The sequence below is a fragment of the Bombus huntii genome, chromosome 4, assembly GCF_024542735.1.
Source record: "Bombus huntii isolate Logan2020A chromosome 4, iyBomHunt1.1, whole genome shotgun sequence".
Lineage (NCBI taxonomy): Eukaryota > Metazoa > Arthropoda > Insecta > Hymenoptera > Apidae > Bombus > Bombus huntii.
In genome coordinates, this window is record NC_066241.1 from 6,963,781 (window position 1) to 6,984,298 (window position 20,518).

The 20,518-nt window shown below is 39.7% G+C and overlaps 2 protein-coding genes across 5 annotated transcripts in view; both read left to right on the forward strand.

Moving 5' to 3' along the window:
- The window catches only part of LOC126864640 (NAD(+) hydrolase sarm1), a 138,430-nt gene that overhangs the window by 48,477 nt on the left and 69,435 nt on the right, over positions 1-20,518 (forward strand). For 2 of the 4 annotated variants that reach the window (XM_050616184.1, XM_050616182.1), the window contains exon 1: positions 19,255-19,838. The exons of the other annotated variants lie outside the window; for them this stretch is intronic. Coding sequence is in view for 1 of the 2 variants with exons in the window: in XM_050616182.1 (XP_050472139.1) it covers positions 19,758-19,838 (81 nt within the window). In the remaining variant the exon portion in view is untranslated. Of the gene's footprint in view, positions 1-19,254; positions 19,839-20,518 lie in introns of those variants that run through there. 4 annotated transcript variants of the gene reach the window in all.
- LOC126864664 (uncharacterized) lies at positions 7,875-11,726 on the forward strand. The gene is made up of 5 exons (XM_050616215.1): positions 7,875-8,679; positions 9,262-9,569; positions 10,073-10,377; positions 10,607-10,852; positions 11,157-11,726. Exons 1-5 carry the CDS (start codon positions 8,243-8,245, stop codon positions 11,448-11,450), a joined length of 1,590 nt encoding a protein of 529 aa, XP_050472172.1. The 5' UTR covers positions 7,875-8,242; the 3' UTR covers positions 11,451-11,726.

The following is a 20,518-nucleotide window of genomic DNA, read 5'->3' on the forward strand; positions in this document are numbered from 1 at the left end:
ATCGTTCTGACAATAGATAACAACTACTTAAAAACAGCTACTAGAAAAAGCGTAGACATAATGCTGTATTTTACGTTTGCTAATCCATAGCTAGCAAAATAAATTGGAAATATGAATTATAGATTAAATAATCGTACGTACATACTACAGATTGGATAATCTAATAAGGTGGAAGAATTCGAGCGTTTTTGAACTTATTTGGCAAGATACATTTTCACGTGAATCACACCTTCGACTATCTTGGTATTAGTCATAACTGTCACAGAAAAATGAAAGAATTTTTATGAATTACCGCGACAAGATTTAATCAATGTAATGAGATAATTACGAATTCTGATACTGACAGGTGATTTTCTTTTGACACTTAACAAGGTTCTGATACTTACTCGTGCCTTCATACTCTGGTGAACGAGGCGCATTAATAATCATGCTACGACGTCGGCTCTCGTCCGTGGGGGAGGGGGGTCTAATCGAAAGCGCGCGTATGACTCACAACTCGCGATTGTCGTGCGATGCACGCTTGACACGATTTGCTGGACTTACTTGGAGGAACGAGGAAAGTCCCAGCTTCGTTACTTGGAATCCCCCCGATTGACCGTCTGCGGACGTGTCATGGAGAAATTGTACGAATTTTGTTGACAAAGAAAGAGAGAGAGAGAGAGAGAGAGAGAGAAAGAAAGAGAGAGAGAGAGAGGCAAGCTACAAACGAATATCGTCGCAATTGGAATTTTCGGCACGTTCCGGTAGAAATTGCTGACCATGCCGAATATGGTATTTAATGCCAGAATTATTGTCGATTAAAAAGAGGAAAGAAACGAAGGAGCAGAAACAGACTATGCGCGTGTTTTAGAAAAGTCATAGGAAATCTAAGAAATATATGTAAATCTAAAAAAAGATCTAAGAAGATCTAAAAACGTTTCTATAAAAAGATAGAAGCCAGGCATTTTTCTTGGATTATATTCGAAGTTGTTTTAATCGTTAAAACGATAATGAGATTGGAACATAAAACTACGACAGAGTTGTAAAAGTAAAAGGAAGACCACGTTAGTCGATAATCGCGTTAACCTTTAGAAAACCACGTGCAATTTCGGAAAGATTTGAAAATTTTCCACGGAGCAATAAAATTGGCTACGTTGCCGATTTCACAGGTGTTTTTAACAGGTCCGCTTTCGTAGTTCTCAGAATCGAGCTCGTTCCACTTACAGCATCGCTGGCAAAGATCGCTGCGACGATGTTTTATTCGGCGTTTAAATATTTTATAACCGCGTTAAAAGCGCGCAAGTATGGCGACTCTGTCAGTAACGTAGAAGATGGACAGAACTGGGTGCCTGTGGCAAAAGACAAAATTTATGGAACTAGCTGGATCAAAAGACGTCTCGTGTCTGTCCACCGTTGGCATCTGACGTGTTTTGCTTTCGACTTGTCTCTTTCCACGCGAATGATCACGAGTTTGTCAGATTAAATGGGTTAAAGATCAAAACCGAACTCCTGGATATCTTTATCGAGCAGCGTTGAGTCGCAAGATTGAAAAATTTGGAGCACAAGATTCCGTGAATGAAGTTTCGTAAACTCGTAACTGGGACAAAATGTGCGTTACAGAAGATCGATTGTTCGTTAAAAGAACGTTGTTTAAACAAAGTTAAGATAAAACAGTGTTAGAATGCCGAGAATTTGGTAATCTTTCACTTCACCTCGAAGCTCTTCTTAAAACATAAAGATTTATTCTCTGTTGATACGAAAGCGAGATTGAAACGAAATATTCGGCAATCGGTTGTACGATTTGTGTCAAATGTCCATTTTCATTTTTAATCTGTTCGTTGGAAGAAGAATCCAGAGAGATACATTTATCGTACCTTTGTCAGATATAATATCAAATTATTTATTTCGACACATATTAAGAAATAGAAAAGACAAATCTACGCAGAAGCTGGAATTATAAATTGTCTTAATTCTTAAATATCGAAGAACGTTGCTTGGTCAACTTGATAATATAAATCGTTAAATTACGCAATATATACACGTATATATATAATTACACGTTGTTGATTTCTTGCCAACCGTTTAACCGGAATAACACCTCCAAATAAAAAAAACACAGGACGAAGTGTTCCAACCTTCCAACAACTAAACTTTCACGAAACAAGTAAACGGACCAAGAAAAGTTAAAGTTCCTCGAACTTTAGAAACGACTGACAACGTATTTCGAGGAAGCGGACGATATCCAGGTGAACGACGTTTCTCAGAGTCGCCTGAATTTCTTTCCATCGTTCCAGAATAGGTTCGACGGCGATCGTTTTCCAGAAACTCGTCATCGCGAAGATAAATGTACAGACAAGTAGCTGCACCTTCCCAGCGCGCCGCCGTGAAATAACGACATTAATAATGAATCACGCGGCAATTTTGCTTAAGTTTTACGATGGTGAACGTGTCGAGCCTAGTGGGCGGCTGTCGAAGGTCTGCCAGGCTATCTCGCCGCGTCGCGGGATCGATCCGCGACCATTTTTTCCGTCGCCAGCGGAATTAATGTATCTGCACCGCTTCCAGGAACGTGACACTAATTGCAAAGGACGACTGGAAGAATGGTGACACGCGTATATCTCTATGGAGAATTGTAACACACGCAATTTATTCACTTTGTTTCTTGCTTGTTAAAGACGAACGTTTGAACGATGATTTCGTATGATTTATTCGAGCAGAAAGCCCTTCTAACCTACTCTACGTATTGGCGATGAATTCTATGAACGATTTCTATGGGTGCATTCCATGAATGATTAGCGAAATGAAAAATCACCGTCGATTGAATCCACTTTTCTAGATGGACGACTATTCCGTGAACAAAAATCAGTGATCTCCTGTTATACGTGGTTCTTCTATGAAGACGTTTAGGATTGATGGAGATCTACTGTGCTTACTCTAGAACAGCATCATGGTAAAGAAAATAGGGGAGGAAAATGAACCTGTAGAATGGAATGTACGAACCGAGAGTCACCAAACTCACGCTTGTTCGCAATTATCTATGCAGATCCACCCTTACTCTAATAAACCCAGTACACTCTTAGATCATACATTCTAAGATGAATTCGCTCGACTAAGCGCTACTCAAAATTTTGTCCGAGAAAATGAAATTTATATGCGCTCTATCGATGATCGATAATCAAAGTAATTGTTTTTGGTAATTGCAGAAACAAAATGCTGATTCTATATAAGTTAAACGAGCGGTAAAACTGAAAAATGACCTATCCGTTAGTCAGCCCCGATCTTAACGCGATCTCTATCCTACGAATGTCCATGAAACTGACAAAACCAACCTTACAATCTCTCGGAATCCTTGCACCATCAAATACTTAGCACCTAACCGCATAGACCATTGTCCAACCGTAAGCTACATGCAACATTTTATGAACATGGGAACACGGCTGAGAAAAGGGAAGGCAGAAGAGGTCAAGAGCCAGTGTTACGCAAGAAAATGCGCTTTCGCGAGCGGCGATAAGCGTTACTTTAGCGGCGGGTATCCTTTTGTCCGTCCTGCGCCGCGGTTTCTCGGCCGTCTTAATGACCGATGCAAATACACGTCGTTAGGCCTTGTTGGGCTCGTTTCGCTACTATTTGTCTTTATAGCTGCGGCATCGGTGCTCTTGCGTCCCCTTTGCATACGCTATCGCGACGAGGACCGAGCGGCCGGCGTCGAGTGATTTCTTTTTTCACGCGGGTTTGATGGGTTTTCCCGCGCCTCTAGATGAACCTCTTACGGAATGGTTACTTTAGAGAACCTCGTTTACGATGATGATGATGATGATGATGACGATGACGACGACGACGACGAGGACGACGATGGTGGCGATGGTGATTGCGCTGGTTTAATGGCGATCTTATTGTTTGTTTAGAGGAGATGGTGGAAATACGTATGATGAAGCGTGTAAATTGGTTTTTAAAAAGGCTATAAAGAAATTTATCGTAGATTGCAAATGATGGAATAATTGTACGTTGCGCGAGGCACTGTGTGTGATTTATAGCGACTTAAATTCATGTTTATTTCAATTTCAAGCAAAGCCAAGAATTTTACGAATTTTTGTTATTTCCGCCTTACTAGCGAAGGTCACAGTTGGCGCCAGAAATCAGTCGGGGTCTCAACATGGTTATTTAAATCGACTGACCACTCGGAATCGCATAGTCGAATTCGTTCAACAAACTTTAACGTAGAGTACGAGATATAAATACCAATCGTTTGATCGAATATATTTTGTGTATTTAATATCCTACATACTCGATCTATTCCACGTGTTTTTACGAAGTAAGTATCGCGAAGAAAGCACGCGTAGAAGAAGCGAGAAGAAGCGCAGCCTTAAATGCCCCAAAATTTCCACCGATATGAATCTATCAAATTTCTCTGAAAAATTACAAATTGCTGGTTTCCACCGCTCTTGGTAATCCCGGAATTAATTCTCTAGCATCCAACGGTCCGTCTTCCTTTCGCTACTTTCATTAAGATGGATTTGGCGGCACGGTGCGGCGTTCCCAATTGCAACAGGATGAAGGTGCGCAACCTTTGATGGCTGACGATTGAAACAAAGCGAAGCAATACCGAAGTTCTTCGTTTCAATTCAAAGGGTTAACGAGGGCCGTGTACGCGAGCTAATTAGGATGTCGCCTAGACCGTTTATTTTCGTCGGGACCAGGACGTGTCACAGCCGAAAGGGCAGTTCGAAATGTCGCGACAACGACGCTTTTAATCGTCTTGCCTCATCGAGGGTAACGACGACTGAAACGAACCCAGTCTGTCATGGTTTCTTCATTGCCGTTTATATGCACCAGCGAATTTAATGATCCACGCGAGGAAATTCTCTGATTCGGTACTTTTGTCACTGTTCAGTCATGGGTCTTGATACATTGGCGTAATAAAGGCGAAGAGGTCTACTGGTATACGTCTTAAGCAGCATAACTACGAGTTGAGCGTAGAATTTTGATTAGTTTGTTGGAGTTTCATTTGCGACGGTTTATTGATAGAAAATTTAATTTGTAAACATGTCAGAGTTTCTTTCATTTGGAGGTATATGTGTGTTCTTTTATGATCCCTGGGATTACTTTGGAAGTAGACGATTGAAGCAACTGTTCTTCGAGTCATTCTGCTCAAGTTCGAAGAAATTTCTCGAATCTTTTTGTCAACTTATTTTCGTTGGAAATTTGTTTCGAGTCGAAGATCCCGTAAAAATATTCTCTGGAATTCTGTTGATAAATTTCGGAATCAACCCTTTAAGAGTTCTACGATAAAATTCGATCAAACGTTCAGTCGATGTTCTTCGTTTCTATCGTCCAGCATTTGTCACTATATCGTTCTCAAAATATTAAAAAAAATTAATTAATCTTTTTTCCCTTGCATCAGATATCTCCACGTTGAAGTAGATACTCCATAATGTTCACCTCTGATCTCCTATCGTTGCAATGATTCAAGCCGAATTTTTAAATTGCAAACAAATAACGCAACTGTCAGAATATCTAAGAATGATTTTCCAATCTAAAGACAAGTCTAACTGGAATTATCAATAAAGGTGATCTAAGACTTTTAAATCGTGCTATTACAAAGTATTATATTTAGGTTTGTGTGTACATCTGAAAAGCAACGAACGAAAGATGATTCAATTGGAAAGAATTATTCATTTCGTATCTAGAAACGTTGTTGTGTTTTCTCGAACTCGAACCGCGAATTGGACGACGTTATTCGCGGAACATCGGACCGGATGGAGCGTATCGCGACTCCAATTACGCAATTTTCTTCCGCGGACGAGTCGCGAGATAAGTGCGACCAAAGCGGCTTCGATGTCGCGTGAAACTGAAGAAATTAACCACGGTTAGTTGTATCTTCTTTGTTTTCGTAACTCTATGCTTGTTTTCTGATCGTTATATAATTTCGTGTTATTTTCTGTGTCCGTTATTAAATGCAAATATCGATGAACGATTATAGATATGACATTTGTATGAACGCGTCTGTAATACGATGTAACTTACAGTTAAAAAATAATTTGCAATGGCACTTGCGAATTTTATAACAAGTTAACAAATATACTTCTTAGAAACTGTATTTTCTAAAAATGGAAGAATTCTTTCTTCGATCTTATTTCAACTGTATATCTTCTATCGTAAATTATTATAAATTCCTATAGATTTCTATTACAGATACAGGGTACAGGATAGAATTATTATTATTACTAGAATAAAAATGATTTTAATATTTCGAAATATTTGTTTTTCTCCTTATGAGAATAGGAAGCGTCGCAATTTCTGTGTTCGATATTTCGTAATAGCAGTGCCTCTCGAATTTCGCCTCGATCAAATGAACTCGTTTGAACTCACAAAGTTTTCACACCGTGGCAAATTCCAAGCGTTTTCGACTACTCAGCAAACAGGTCGAAAACTCCATCACTCAGGTGAGAATCCTCTTATCGTATAATTTCTATTTTTACTAATATTTCATACTTCCTGATATCTTCTTCGGATGTGTCTGGAGTTTTATGTAAAAATACGATCAATTTATGAGCACGTACACTGTCTTGATATATTTTTTGACATTCTAGTTTTCGTCAGTTACAGAATAATTGTAGTTAGTATGTGTGTATCGATATAATGAATGCAGCGTTAATTATTCATTCGATTAAATGGAAATCGATAGATGATTCATATTCAACTGCGCATACAATGCATTCGCATACTTCATTATTATGCGTAGCTATGCCAGATCCACAGTTATAAAGTACAAAAAACTTGATTAATAGAACAGCTAAATATATCGATCGAAATTACGAACAAAACAAATTCGCATAGCTTTCATTACGCAATTTTTCTAATAATCGCATGTTCATATGGTAATAGTGATTTATCCGTTGTAACATCGTATCCATCGCAAACTATTGAAATATTACAGGTAATTTATAACTGTTAAAATCCTTCGTTCCAAGAACGGAGCTGAAATTCTGGATTCCAGTCAAATTTGTTAAAAAGACTATACGACGAGTATATGACTCGACGTTGTAAGTCACGCAATGCGTCAATCTCCATTAAAATTCAACATTTCAATCCGACTCGTTCAAGCAACAAAATGGAGAGACGTAGGAGACACAGAAATAGCGAAACTCTTGAAAAGAGCAAACGCAAATCTTCTCTTCTAAACGTCCTATTTAGAGCATTTTAGTAGTTCGCTGAAAAACCGGCTAAAATTGCAACAAACTCGCCGGTCTTCTCTCGGAGTTTTTCCACGCGTCTCAAACGTCACTCGTCTCGCGCAAGGCAGCACAAATTACTGGCAGAACAAAAACAAGACATGTCAGTCACATAACGTAGCTGCTGATGTAGGATCGCGAACGTACTAATTATCGTGGCTAGACCGCGAATTAGGGGCGTAAGACTAAACGAGAGGATGGTCGCTGCGACGACAAGTGAAGATCGTCGTCGAGACGCGTTATCGTCGGCCTCGATCTCTTCGCGCTTCTCTCCTTACGTCCGCAGGATGCGAGATTCACGTCGTTAAACACGCGTAGTTCCTTCATCGTTCACATCCGTCGTTGACGATGGAAATGTCAGTAGACGTAAATCACGTGGCCACGATTAATCCAGACCTTCGTCTCCAATCAATCGTCTGGTTTATACGAGAAAACGAATGGTTTTCTTAATGTAAGCGACGATTACAAGCTTCTGGCATAATTAAACGCGATTAATCGTGGGAATGCTGGAGAATTGTTGCAGTGAAGTGTAATTTAACTCTGTAATTCGTATATACGTATTACGTATGGTAAAATGCAATTTACGAACGCGTGACAGTCTCGTTCTAGCTGTTAATGCCTGAAATTATCGTTCTATCGTGTCTCTGAAAGTTTTACTTCGAATATATTGTCGTTTGACGTGGACCGTAAAGAGACTTGCTTAATGACCGTGAAACCAAACTGGACGAGAGCTGTACACGCGATTTGATTTAAATATCCTTAAACTAGTACGATCTAATACGTACGTGTAGCTACAAATTGATAGTAGCTGCAAATAATTCTAGACGTTAACCTACGTTACTCCGATCTGTCAAGTCTAATTACAAACGATGCTAAACACGTTATTAACCTACACGATACTAACCTGTCGATCGAAACTTGCTACGAACTGACAGCTAAATTCGTCCGAACAACATTTGCGCGCTTCGACCTATCGACGCTCGATACAAATTGCCGCCACATAAATCCACCAAGAGTACCGTAATTGTAAAATGGCGAGAAGAAAAGAGCAAACTCAGCTGCAGGTCGAAGTGGAAACCGAGGATGATTGGCAACAGCTGTTAAGTCGAAAGGGTTTAATTCTCGCTGACGTTTACTCCGAATGGTGTGGCCCATGTATCGCCATGGTGAGCACCCTGCGAAGTGTAAAATTAGAGATAGGAGGTGACACGATCAACTACGCGATCGTGAAGAACGATTACATCGGCGATCTCGAACGATTTCGCGGAAGAAGCGAGCCAGTCTGGATGTTTCTTCAAAATGGCAAGATGGTGAACCTCGTGTTCGGTGCTAATTGCCCCCAGCTTAGAAAACTGCTCGTAACGGAGATTAAAAGGGTGCAGAACGAGGAGGAACCGGAAATGGTGCTGGATGTGAGCACTAGGACACCCGAGGAAGAGATTAAATGGCAAGAGAAGGAAGCCATCAGGTATCGTTATCGTCAACCATCGAATAATATTTTCGAAATTTTCAACATAATTTCTTAACAATTATACCTGCAAGGTTTGAGCATTTTTTTATTCGAAATGAGAACAATAGACACGTAAAGGGGAGGAATAATTGTTTTAGCCAGAGTAAGAAAAAAGCGTATCCGAAAGTAATGATATGGGAACTAGAAATAAATTTCAAAATATCGAAATACTCAAATATGAAAGAAACATATTTGATATGAGACATGCGTTTTGAAACAACTCGATGCGGTAATATTTTATCAATTCAATAAATATCAAATGGAATGTACCTACGTTTGTACATCGTATTATGTGATATTGTTATTCTGACGTAGAAATTGCACGTGTCATAGAAACATATTATTATCTTCGTGATAAAATCGAGTAACAAATATCTATATCTTTGTCGAAAACAAAATATCAGATCAAATAACGCTAATCGTCGATTAACAAATTTTCATCCGAATAAAAACTTATTTCGATAGTAATCAGTTTTGCTACGAGTACGGTTAGTGGATAATGGTTAGCGGCTGATTGCAAAATTATCCGTTGCAAACAAGAAAAGTGGTGGAGGATCAACAACGTGCCAAGAAAGAAGCTGAGGAAAGAGAGATGTACGAGACGTTCCTGGCACAGATGATATTCGAATTGAGCGAGGTCACCGCTCTGGTTTTCTATCCCTGGGTGTTCAAGGAAGAGGGTCGACACAGGGACAAGTACCAGTGCCCTCCGTACCTCGAACTAATCAATACGCTGTTTAGACAAAATTTCGACGTGCTCGAGGAGCTTCGTGTGCAATTGAACGAGGAAACGATCGAGAAGATGTTCGTTGAGAGTAACGTGGAGATTACGAAAGAACTGGTAGCAGGTGACTTTTTAAATTCTTCGATATCCCCTTCAAAACTTTCACTTTTTATTACCGAAATTTATTATACACAGTTGTCTTTACGTATTAATGTTTTATACGAGAGCTCTGTCGTTACATTCTGCTTTTATATTTTATCGAATTTTACTAATTATTTATAGACAGTTTAATAGTATCGGTATGAATTTTTTTAAAACTTTGTGGAAAAAAAGTTTATAAATATGTAGGTTCTTTTTCACTAAATTATCCTGAACGCCATATGTCTACAACATTTTGCTTGAAATTTCGTCTCGACATTTTCGAGTGTACGGTTTGTTTAGCGGAATACGCGGAACATTGGCTGCGAGGAAGTGTTTAAAAATAGAATTGCAAACTTCAAAATAAGAACAAAGGGAAGAAACGAAAAACCGTTGATCTACTTTGATCTTCGTCGCAGGACTTTACAGGTGGCATCGCTTTGACTATAATTAATTTTATATCGTGATTGTTCGATTATTCTATGTCAGGATTAATGGACGGTAGAACGATAGCGATGAGACTGAAAGGTAGACGTCCTCATCCTGATTGGCCTGTACCCTATCCCTTCGAATGTCCTAAAGGGACTAAAAGGTGTCCGACGCGAGCGATCAACGATGTCGAGGATTATCTGATACATTTGTTAACCAGCACGACTCCACTGATACACCCTAACGCTGCTCCTTCCTCCTTAAATGAGTCTTACATGGAGAGGTACGTGTACGTTCATGAACCTGATCCCGAGGATGAGGAGGATTTTCCTCGCACCGATCCCGCGGTTTGGGTACCTCCTCAGGTATCTTTAAATTTAGAATACACGAATAGAAATTAATCACTCGCTTTATACATACTTTTTGTTTCAAACTTTTCACCTCTCGACTCTTCTTTATGACTGTTTATTAATTACTTAAAGTATTATTAATTACGTTGGCTACAAAGTTTCTCGGTTTCCTCCGAGGATTATTTATTCCAGGCGAAGTAACATGCATTTTCCAACAGCTCGCATTACTCTCGCAATTCTATAGGCCAGAAGCAAGGTACACGTGTACACGACCCTTTTCTCCAATTACATGGAACTAGTGCACCCTTACGAAGAGCCCGTACCACCGGCTCCCTTCTGCGCAGTCAAGTTTTACTATTCAAAGTTCGCGGTGGTCCGTGAAACATGCGCATTGTACCCCGACGCGATCGAATATTTTGGCGCTTTCGAGTTCGATAATCCACCGATAGCCAGGCGAATAGCGTCCAGCCCCGAAGATTTCGAAAGAAAGGTTACTTAACTCTCAATTGGTATCGTTAGATCGTTAGTAACTCGACAGTTTGGATAAAATTAAACTTCTAATTTATTATATTATATTATATTATGTTTTATTTTCGATTGTATTTCGTAAATTACTGTTCGTTTCTAAAATTAATATCGATATATAACTTGGAATCTAATTTGAATCGGTTGCTCGCGATCTTGACCAGTGCCAGTTCAGAAGATCAAATCTTCTTTTCTCTTTTCTTGCTATACGTACGTCGACGATATAAAATATTGGATGATTAAATATTAAACGAAGAACATTGACACAGGCAAAATATCAAACTGGTAACGAGATATTCGTAATAATCCTCCGGAGGATCAGCGACGATGCTTTTTTGTCCTTCGCGAGCATCGAGCCGTATTTCGTCACTGAAGACGATGAAAAGGCGCAAGCGATGATAGACGAGTACTTCCCCGAGGGTGCTGAAGATGTTATTCTCGAGATGTTCGAAGAAGAAGAGGAGGAAGAGGAGGAAGAGGAGGAGTATTACGGAGAAGAGGAAGTCGAAGAGGAAAACGAGGAGAATAAAGAAGAAGAATTTGCGATCTACACTTTCTTATGAAATCGTATTCTTCAACTTTCATCCATTTTTTATTGCTGCACGAATGACGTGAAACTTTGATCGACAAACAGCGAATTGTTTGATTACGTGATGAACTTTGTTATGGAAATTGTCTTTTGATCGAAGAAAATGTTTTGAAAATAATTACAGTTTATAGTAGACTACTAATTGTGAGAATACGATGTTATTTATCTTGTTGATCGAACGCCACGACTTTTAAAGTTCATTGGAGCGATAATCGCCTATGCAAAAAATAAAATTTGATTCGTTTGTCAATGGACGTTCTATTTATTCGCAGTAAATTTTACACATATGTCGCGTTATATTTATCCATATAGGAACGTTCTACAACATTCGAAGATTAACTCGATATAAAAGCAGTAATACTTTTCGAAATTTTTTCTTAAATATATGATATCCCTTACCTCGTAAAACTGCAATTGCTTTTAAACGCTTATCGTAGAGTTTCCATCGTGTTTCGAATAATTCAAATGGCGGAGGCCTGTTTTTTCGCCGACCATGGATTCCATTCTTTGCGCGTTTTGGCAGAGCCGGATCATACTTGAATATTCGCTGTCGTTGGCAACGCGTTTGCGTAACTTTGGCAGAATTCCAAGCGACACCGCGGGCTCTAGAGGTTATATTACGCACCTGTCTCGCTGCCAATTTTTTAATCGTGATTCGCCAACGGGAAACGTTCGCCAAGCGACCGTCAAAACAAGGTATTCCCTTCGAATGTGTTACACTGTTGCACACAGTCTTTAATCCTCGTTTATACGTTAAATATATCGTTCGTTATGTTCGCCTAATTTTTCCTCCAACTACTGGAACCGGTTACCAGGCAAATTGGTAGGCGTCGTTAGTCAATTTTTATGTTTAAACGTGGGTTATTATGATTTACAGAAAGATTTAATTTTCTTTCAGCATTTTGATAGGCAGACGATGGCTATTTGCTATTTTTGTAGAGTTGTTTTTTGTCAGACTATTGGGTTATTTAATCGAAAAGGAAAAAACCAGGTTACCATAGGTATATTTATCGCGGATGAAGCTTTCGCCTAAAAAGTATCTTCTGTAATTGATTTGACAGAAGATCGAAAATTAGCGAATTATTTATCACGGTCCGGTTGTACGGTTAACCCTGCTGCATTCTTTCCTGTCGTTCTCGAACTGTTGATATATCGCGGTACGTTGATAAAAATACACTTTGTGCAGAAGGTATGAAAAATCATGAAAATATTATTTCCACGTGGTAGATCACAGTGTACACCGTAACAAATGATCGGAGTGACGTCTACGAAATGGCGCGAGATTAGCGGAAAATCAGCCGCGATCAGAGTGAATAAATTGAATCGCGCTGATCGAATTAACGAGGCAATTTGTCACGCGACCGATGCGAGAAATTCACGCGCGAATGGCACGCGAGCTCTCCAGTCCCTTTCGCGTGTATCCTCGCTAAATTTCGCCAAGCGAACCGAACAATTGAACCATTAACCGAGAAGACGTTAGTCACTCCGGCTACTCAATCTTCCAGCTAAATCGGCCATTTTCGCCCGTATTTTTGGCGCGACACTTTCGACGCCGTACAGCCTCGCAAACTTAAAAAGAACACGAGGATTTTACATGTCATTTAAATCTTGGAAAGTAGCAGTTTCTTCTGGATTTATATTTTCTTTTTTTCTTTTTTTTCTGAAGAAAAAACTTTATTTCTTTTCGGTTCTTCTGCGTAGTTGTTTTTTCCTGGATTTATCGGAGAACATTGATGAAAATTGAAAAGAAGGAGAGATACCGATTACGGAAGATTGAAATAATTTGTTACGATAATTTTAATAATCGCTAACAATTCTCATAGTAATTTTGCAAAATTGTTTAACGACCGTTGTTTAAAATTAAACGAATAGATATAGTGTTTATAGATAGTCTTAAAATTTGTTAGAACATCAGATAAGTCCTGTGACATCCGAAAATCCTCAAGGTTTTTAGAAACTTCTTAAATTCAAAGAAAAAGGAAAGAAAAATTGAAAATTGCTGTTAATTTCCGATACGAAACTCAATCTCCTATCTCCGATAACCTGCGAATAATTCCCATACGGAGAATAATCGTGTCTCCATCGATTTACGATTCAAGAAAAATCGATATTCAATTTTCCGTGACAGAGCGATACAATCAAATTACCTGGCTGGTCGTGTCAATTTTTATCGATCATCGACCAAGTTAACGAGATTACCGAACGTTTATCAAAACTTCACGTTTATCTCGCAGGATCGATAGAAGCGGCTGGCGAACGTTTTCTTTTTTCATTTTCATGGCGTGATACGCACGGTAGCGCCGGAGGCGGTCAATTGCTCAAACATCGGTAATTATTGCACAAGCATTACGCAACTAAACAGCCGGATCCATGGCGAGGGACGTCGCAGGGGGAGAGTAGGAGCGAAAAAAAGGCGCAAATTACAGTTACGCCGGATAATTCGCGTCCATAGCGCGCATTACGTGCCATTAACGATCGTTTCGTCTTCTTTCCTCTTTGTTCCTCTCCATTTCCGTCGGCACGCCGATCAAGATCGTTTTTCTCGAACGCGTGAAAACGTCTACGTGCCACAAACAGCAGGATAATCGTCGTGGTTGATCGATCGCTTCGAGCGTGCATGTACACCGTACACATTGTAGCGATTGCTACCATGTACTTGCCGGGTACGGCGGGAATCCCGACTGGAATTCTTTGATAAAATAATCAAAAGGGACATTTGTGGTCACGATGAGGATTTTGCAATTTTAATTGGAATACCGCAAAACGATGCCAAAGGCTGTTGTTGCGCTCTTAATTGGAGCTAGTCTCGTATAGCACCGTTTCCAACGATCACGTCGCCGACAATCGTGATATTTTTTCCCGATATGAGATGACACGTTTCGATACTAAATTACTTAGTGTATCTTCAACGACGATAACGTTACGACAATCGATACAGGTTTTCTATTTTAAGAGGTATTTCTACGAAAAAATCAGAATTTTAGGAAACGTATGGAAATATTTGTGCGTGGAAAAGTCCAAGTATGAAAATTTAATATCCACTCGCAGCAAACGAAGATTATCGCGGAATCAAATTCAACAATTTTATTGAACGCACAGCATAAAATCTCTAAAGTGTCTTTGCTTTACATAATCGATACGCTGAATCGTAAATCTCTGATCGATTCACTTTCAGAGAGTTCCAGAGATACGTTACGTTGTATACACACGTTGTACAGTACGTGCGTATGATTATGTGTACAATATTGTAGTATCGTGGACGAAAGGCCTAAGAGATACCGGACGAACCATAAACCATATATCGTCGGTCCTTCGATCGAATAGTTACGCGGAAGAGGCCTGCATGGCCCTGACCACGAGCGGTTGCGCAACACGTGCGTGGTGGAGCTAAGAGAAAAGACAAAGGGATGCTAAGGGGAGGAAGACGAATTAACAGTCAGTGTTGAGAAGTCGGAGGGAGTTAGCTGAGAAATCAGAGAGTGTGAATCGATAAGTCAGAGAGTGCGAATTGCGTTGTCGAGGGGGTGTGGTCCGCGTGAGAGAGAGAGAGAGAGAGAGCGTTGGAACCGTGGTGACGAGAGTTGCAAATGAACTATTTAGTTGTCTTAATTATAATACGTTGTTGTACTTAGTTCACGTTAGACAACCATCGTTTCCTGTTTAACCAACACCTGTTTAATCCATTTTAAATAAACTACGTGTAGTAAGATGCTACAATATGTAATTCTGTAGATCATCGGAAAATGTTCGAAGTATCCTGTTTGGATAAAATTTTGACGAAGGGTGTAACCATGGCCAACGAACTCGGTAAAGTTGTTGGAGCTCGTGAAAGGTCGAGAATCGACAGAAAGTTCGGCGTACGAAGAAAGGCTCGCGTACAACTCGCTTGAAGATAAATTTACACGCGACTCCTTGACGCCGATGCCTGTTCACGTACCCTCGTTTCTTTTCCCTTCTGCGATCCCTCTGAAGCGTTCAGGTCGTTTTCTTTTCGCGTGGTCACAAATAGGAACCCCCAGGCTCCATCATCGTGCTCCGAGCGAAATTAATGGCGTCGGGACGCGGGCGAGCACGATTCACCGACGCCTGCTCCTGATTTACCGTGTCAAAGTTCACGGTGAACCGATGAAACAGCGCCCCCGAGGAAATCGCTTTGTCGAAATAGTTGTCGTCGAATAATTTCCACCGATAATTCACCAGCATTCTCAATTTTTCACGAATTTCTTTTAACATTAGGATCAACAAATTTATCAAATTGTCAAATTTATTAAAATTAGGAAAACTAGTAAATTTATCAGGAGCGGACAATAGAATTTTTGCTCTTACGATTATTGAAAATTCGCGGATCTTCTCGTGGAATTAATATTAATTTTTATTGCGATAGGAAATAAGAACATCGTACTATTTTAATTGCAATTGTTATGGCGATTATTGAGATATATATTTAGATGTACGTAATTTTAGTATCGAAAATTTTGCAAGGTATAAAAATTGTTAATAACCAACAACAGTTATTGTGAAATTTGTTTGACTTGAAATTTGAAAATGTTTTCGTATATTTTATTAAGACGGTAATATCTAATAATTCGTATATTCCTGCGAAACTCCGAGTTTCTTCTACAGATCGTCCTCAAAATAGAAAAGTCATTTTCTCCACAGTTTCAAGGTTTCCTCTATTTCAAAGAAGCGAAAGATCTGCCGAATGCCCGGATTCTGGAATAAAAACCAGGCTCCGAACGACTTTGATTCAAGGAAACGAGTTAAATTCGTACGCGGTTCTCAGCGTTTCCGTTTAATGGACCGATCGTTCGCTTCCGGTTTGTATGACCCACTGATCGTGAGTCAACTTATACGATACTATGAAAAGAAACACTAAGGCGACGTGTTCCTCGACCACGTTCCCGAGAAACAAACAGCTTCGATACTCGTTCTCCCAGTTTATTATTAAACATTCCGCTAAATGTTTATCGTCTGCTTTACTCGCTAATTTGAAACATTAAATACATATTTTACATATTTCTTAGAAATGGTGATACATTTTCGATAACGTTGCGATCACGATAAAACGACACGTTTGATAATCGAATGAAAGTAAAAAATTAAATTCAACGTGTTCTTTTTCTCTTTGCGTAATTTAAAAATGTGACAAATTTCTTCAAAAATGGTAAGAAATGCTTGATAATATCGCAAATGGCGATTAAGTTACGCGTTTGTCTACGTTATCGCCACGATACCGCATAATCTAAATTTAAAATTTCGATTCACGTTTCTACAGAATCCTAGATGCTCCGTTTTCGATATTTTTCCTGGGTTATTTCTTTCCGGATCTTTACCAAGAAAGTGACAATCGTGGTTTTCCTCATCGTCGGTCCTTGACCCCTTTAAGCATTCCCACTTCACAGCTACACCGGGACAGCTGTTCCTCGCCAATGTCAGAAGTCGAGATTTTTCCGACCTGATGGCGCCCTTTTCGCGAAGGGTTCGTCGAACCTTTGCCAATGAGCAACTTTTTCTTCCAAACGTTTGATTCTCGCGTTCTTTCAAATATTTCAAGCTTTCATATCTTTGCTATAAATTTCATACTTCGATAATTACAGTATCGTGTCATTCTCAGACTTCTCTGCGTCAAAAGTCGTTTGCAATCTTTGATACCCAACATTGTAACCGAGTGTATCGAGCATTCATAGTTGCAAATAGAAAACGTTGCAGGGCTCGGAGAGATGCGAAGATTCTCGGGTTCCCAGGCGGTGGCGTTCGTTTGCATACCGCGTGCACAAGTTGCCACAGAAAATTACAGACCTGGTACCCGGTGGAAGTCGCGGCTAATCATCGAGGAGAATCAACAGCCAGAATCGCTGTTGGCAAGGTGACGGTTCTACTTCGCGGCCTGTGACGCACGGCTATCAATTACGTGATCCGTAACGAGATGGAAGTATTCATGGGCGAAGTATATTTTTTCCGCTCTATTCGTCGTCGACCTGGTAGTTTCCATGTAAATTTTTAGAGTTAGAAATCGTAACTTTCGAACCACGATCCTGTCCTTCTCCTAGTCATCGAGGCTTCCGGCTTTTGAACATTTCCGTGTACAAACACATTATTCTGTCATTAGCTTGATGCAACGAGAACTAGGCGTACTTTGTGATTTGTCTTCAATTTTAATGGAACGTCGAGAGGATCGAATTATCCGTCTGAGAATTTTTATAGGATCGAAGTTGAATATTTTGTTTTATCGATGTTTGCATATTTATTAATAATCTGTAATAAGTATTAATAGGAAGCGAATTAATGCAAAGCGTCCTGTGAGAATGTGTTAACAACTTCGTGTCAGGTTTAAAGTGATGTAACGCAACGAAATAATGACACGCTTTTAAATAAAATATAGCAGAAACGTTGGAGTCGAAACGTGCAGCGTATTTATTACCCTGTGTGCGGTAATACAGCCGAATTTATGCATCCGCCACGAAGGATTCGCGAGATGTGCCAAAACCCACGCTGACGTAGAAACCGGCCCGCTAGCCACTCAAAATCAAATATTGAAACTGTTTAAGATACTCGTTTTATTTGAATTCGCGCAAAGAACAAGCACTGAATCTTGGTTCTAAAGGAATTAGCACGTTCCGTGCTTCAAAAAAGAAAGAAGAATTTGAATAAGAAAAACTTGCCCGAAACGCACGCTTCAATTGTACAATATCGCGTTCAAACGCAAAGTACATGAACGAATCGTTTAATTAACACTTCTTTCTTGCAAAAAAAAAATTTCGGTTAATAAAAAATCTTTTTGATGATATTAGCGAATTCTGACGATACTTTGATCATCGTATTATACGAATAATGAAATTAAAAGAAAGAAACGATTGGCGTATAAAAAGATTGCCACAGGTGAAAAACACGATAAGTCACATTTCCTGACTTTTGCGTAGAAACAAATTTAAAATGCAGTATATTGTTCCACTTTGAAGCTGTCTGTCCATTTGATTTTTAGATCGGATATGTGTTTTTCCTACTTTTTTGAACGGTTGGAAAATGTTTAATGTAGCATTTGTTATCCACGCTAATATTAATCACGTTAAATTGGCGTAACGACGTTAATAATCATGCCCTTGGCCCCTGTAAAAACATTGTCAACTTATCGTCGGCTATTTTTAAAAGACATTCTTCGAACCTACCAGATTATTTTCATTTTCAATCACGGCATATTAAGATTACAAATTTTGTTTCATCCTAAAGTGACATTAATATCACAAGATCAATAAACGTACATTTATCGTGCTTTTATCGTAATCTTCGTGCACGATATCGCGTGCGAACGCGAAATGAATCGAAATATTATTCGATCGACGCGAGACCTTTTTTCATAGCATCGTCAACAAAATTTCAACGATTCTTCTACCACCGTGCCAACTTAGGTATGGTCGACACCCCTTAAAAAATAGCTTGTAATCCAAAATCTGCGACACGGAGGGATCCGTGGAAACAGTTACTGGTCGTTCGAACTCGTACTTCGAGTATATTCCAGCCTTCTTGCCCTACCACTACTCTTCTCATATCGTTTCCATCCAACAGCCTCCAATGATCGGCACTCTATCCCTTCTCGTGGCTGTTTTGCATCGCGCTAGACACAGCCCTCCAAGTTCGAAGGTCACGGCGAGACTGCCGCTCATCCAGATACGCCACTACTATTCGTATCTACCCGCCGAGTTGGCGCGCGCCCGGACCGCATTCCGATTGGTCGCGCGACCGAGTGGTGGGGAGACTATATACCGCGCTGCGCCGCGCGCCGCCGTCAGTACCGCGCGAACTTCATCTCGGTTATGTTCTCACTTTGGGTTTTTGCTTCTCTGCGATATTTCGTGTCTCTTACATTGCGCTGTTCTCAAAGTCGTTCATGTTTTGAATCGTATTCCCGTGTATCCAGTGGCAGAAAAGTATTTAATTCTTATGAAAGATAAGCTACTTGTCGGATACGGGCTTACGTTCTCTATATATAAAAGTGAATTTTATTTGGATATTTCAGTTAAGAATAATGGAAAGATGATAGAGAGAAGCACGTTGGATAAAACGCGTTTTTAGAGCTCGTTTATGTTATTCGATTATGTGAGAGAAAGAAGACAGTGATTATTCGGGGTTGTTGGTTGGTACATATGGACACACACAGACGCGTGGACTGTTCGAATGAGTGAGAGACCATCGACGCTGGCACGGAACGAGGAGTTGCGTGCCAATTGAAAGCCGAGATAACGAAAGAAATCGATCGAACGAAGGAACACGCTTTCGTGCTGCCATGACAATGGTCGTCAACAAGATCAACATGTCGTCGTACTCCGCGCCGCGACGCACTTTCTTCTCGGGCCTGCATACCAAGGTAATACGAAATTTTTTCATCTTCAGATTTGTACAAGTTCGCTGTCCTCGGTATTCCAAATGACGTCGCAGAATTTTTGCAACGGAGACAGCAGATATTGGTCCGTTAAGGTCAAACTATAGAAAATTGCAATAAAATTCGAATATCGCACCAACTTCTCTGTGTTAACACTTCACGATACAATCTTTATGCTTCTAACGTTCCACTACTGTACGATAGCGACAAAGTTCGGTTCGCGTAAATGACATTTATGTCAGCTCCAAACGTTTTACTCAAATTTTCTATATTCTGTGACTAAGATCCACCGTATTCCATCGTCAAAATTCGTTCACAAAAATATTTTCTCACCGATGTACACTGTATACTACCATCGAAAATTAATTGTACATATTCTGTTACTATAATAATCACCATTCATCTATTTTTATTAATCGCTAAAGTAGAAGATCGGATACCAGTCGTTTTCAATGGTTTCGCGTTTGCAGCGTCAGAGTACAGTAGAATTTTATTTACTCGAAAGAAATTGTAATATTAACGCTAATCCACCGATCTAAACGTAAAGTTTGAATTACTTGAATGAAAAATCGCGAATCACCGGTCTCCGGTTATACACACTGTTTGTCCTTCGAGAGATTCGCGCAAATCGAACTCTACTGTGTAGTAAACACGTAAGATTAATA

Bases quoted from the DNA above. Each gene is read 5' to 3' on its own strand.
- LOC126864664 (XM_050616215.1), top strand. From the start codon at position 8,243: ATGGCGAGAAGAAAAGAGCAAACTCAGCTGCAGGTCGAAGTGGAAACC. The intron at 9,570-10,072 runs GTGACTTTTTAA...ATTCTATGTCAG, and splicing joins TACGAAAGAACTGGTAGCAG to GATTAATGGACGGTAGAACG. The intron at 10,378-10,606 runs GTATCTTTAAAT...GCAATTCTATAG, and splicing joins CGGTTTGGGTACCTCCTCAG to GCCAGAAGCAAGGTACACGT.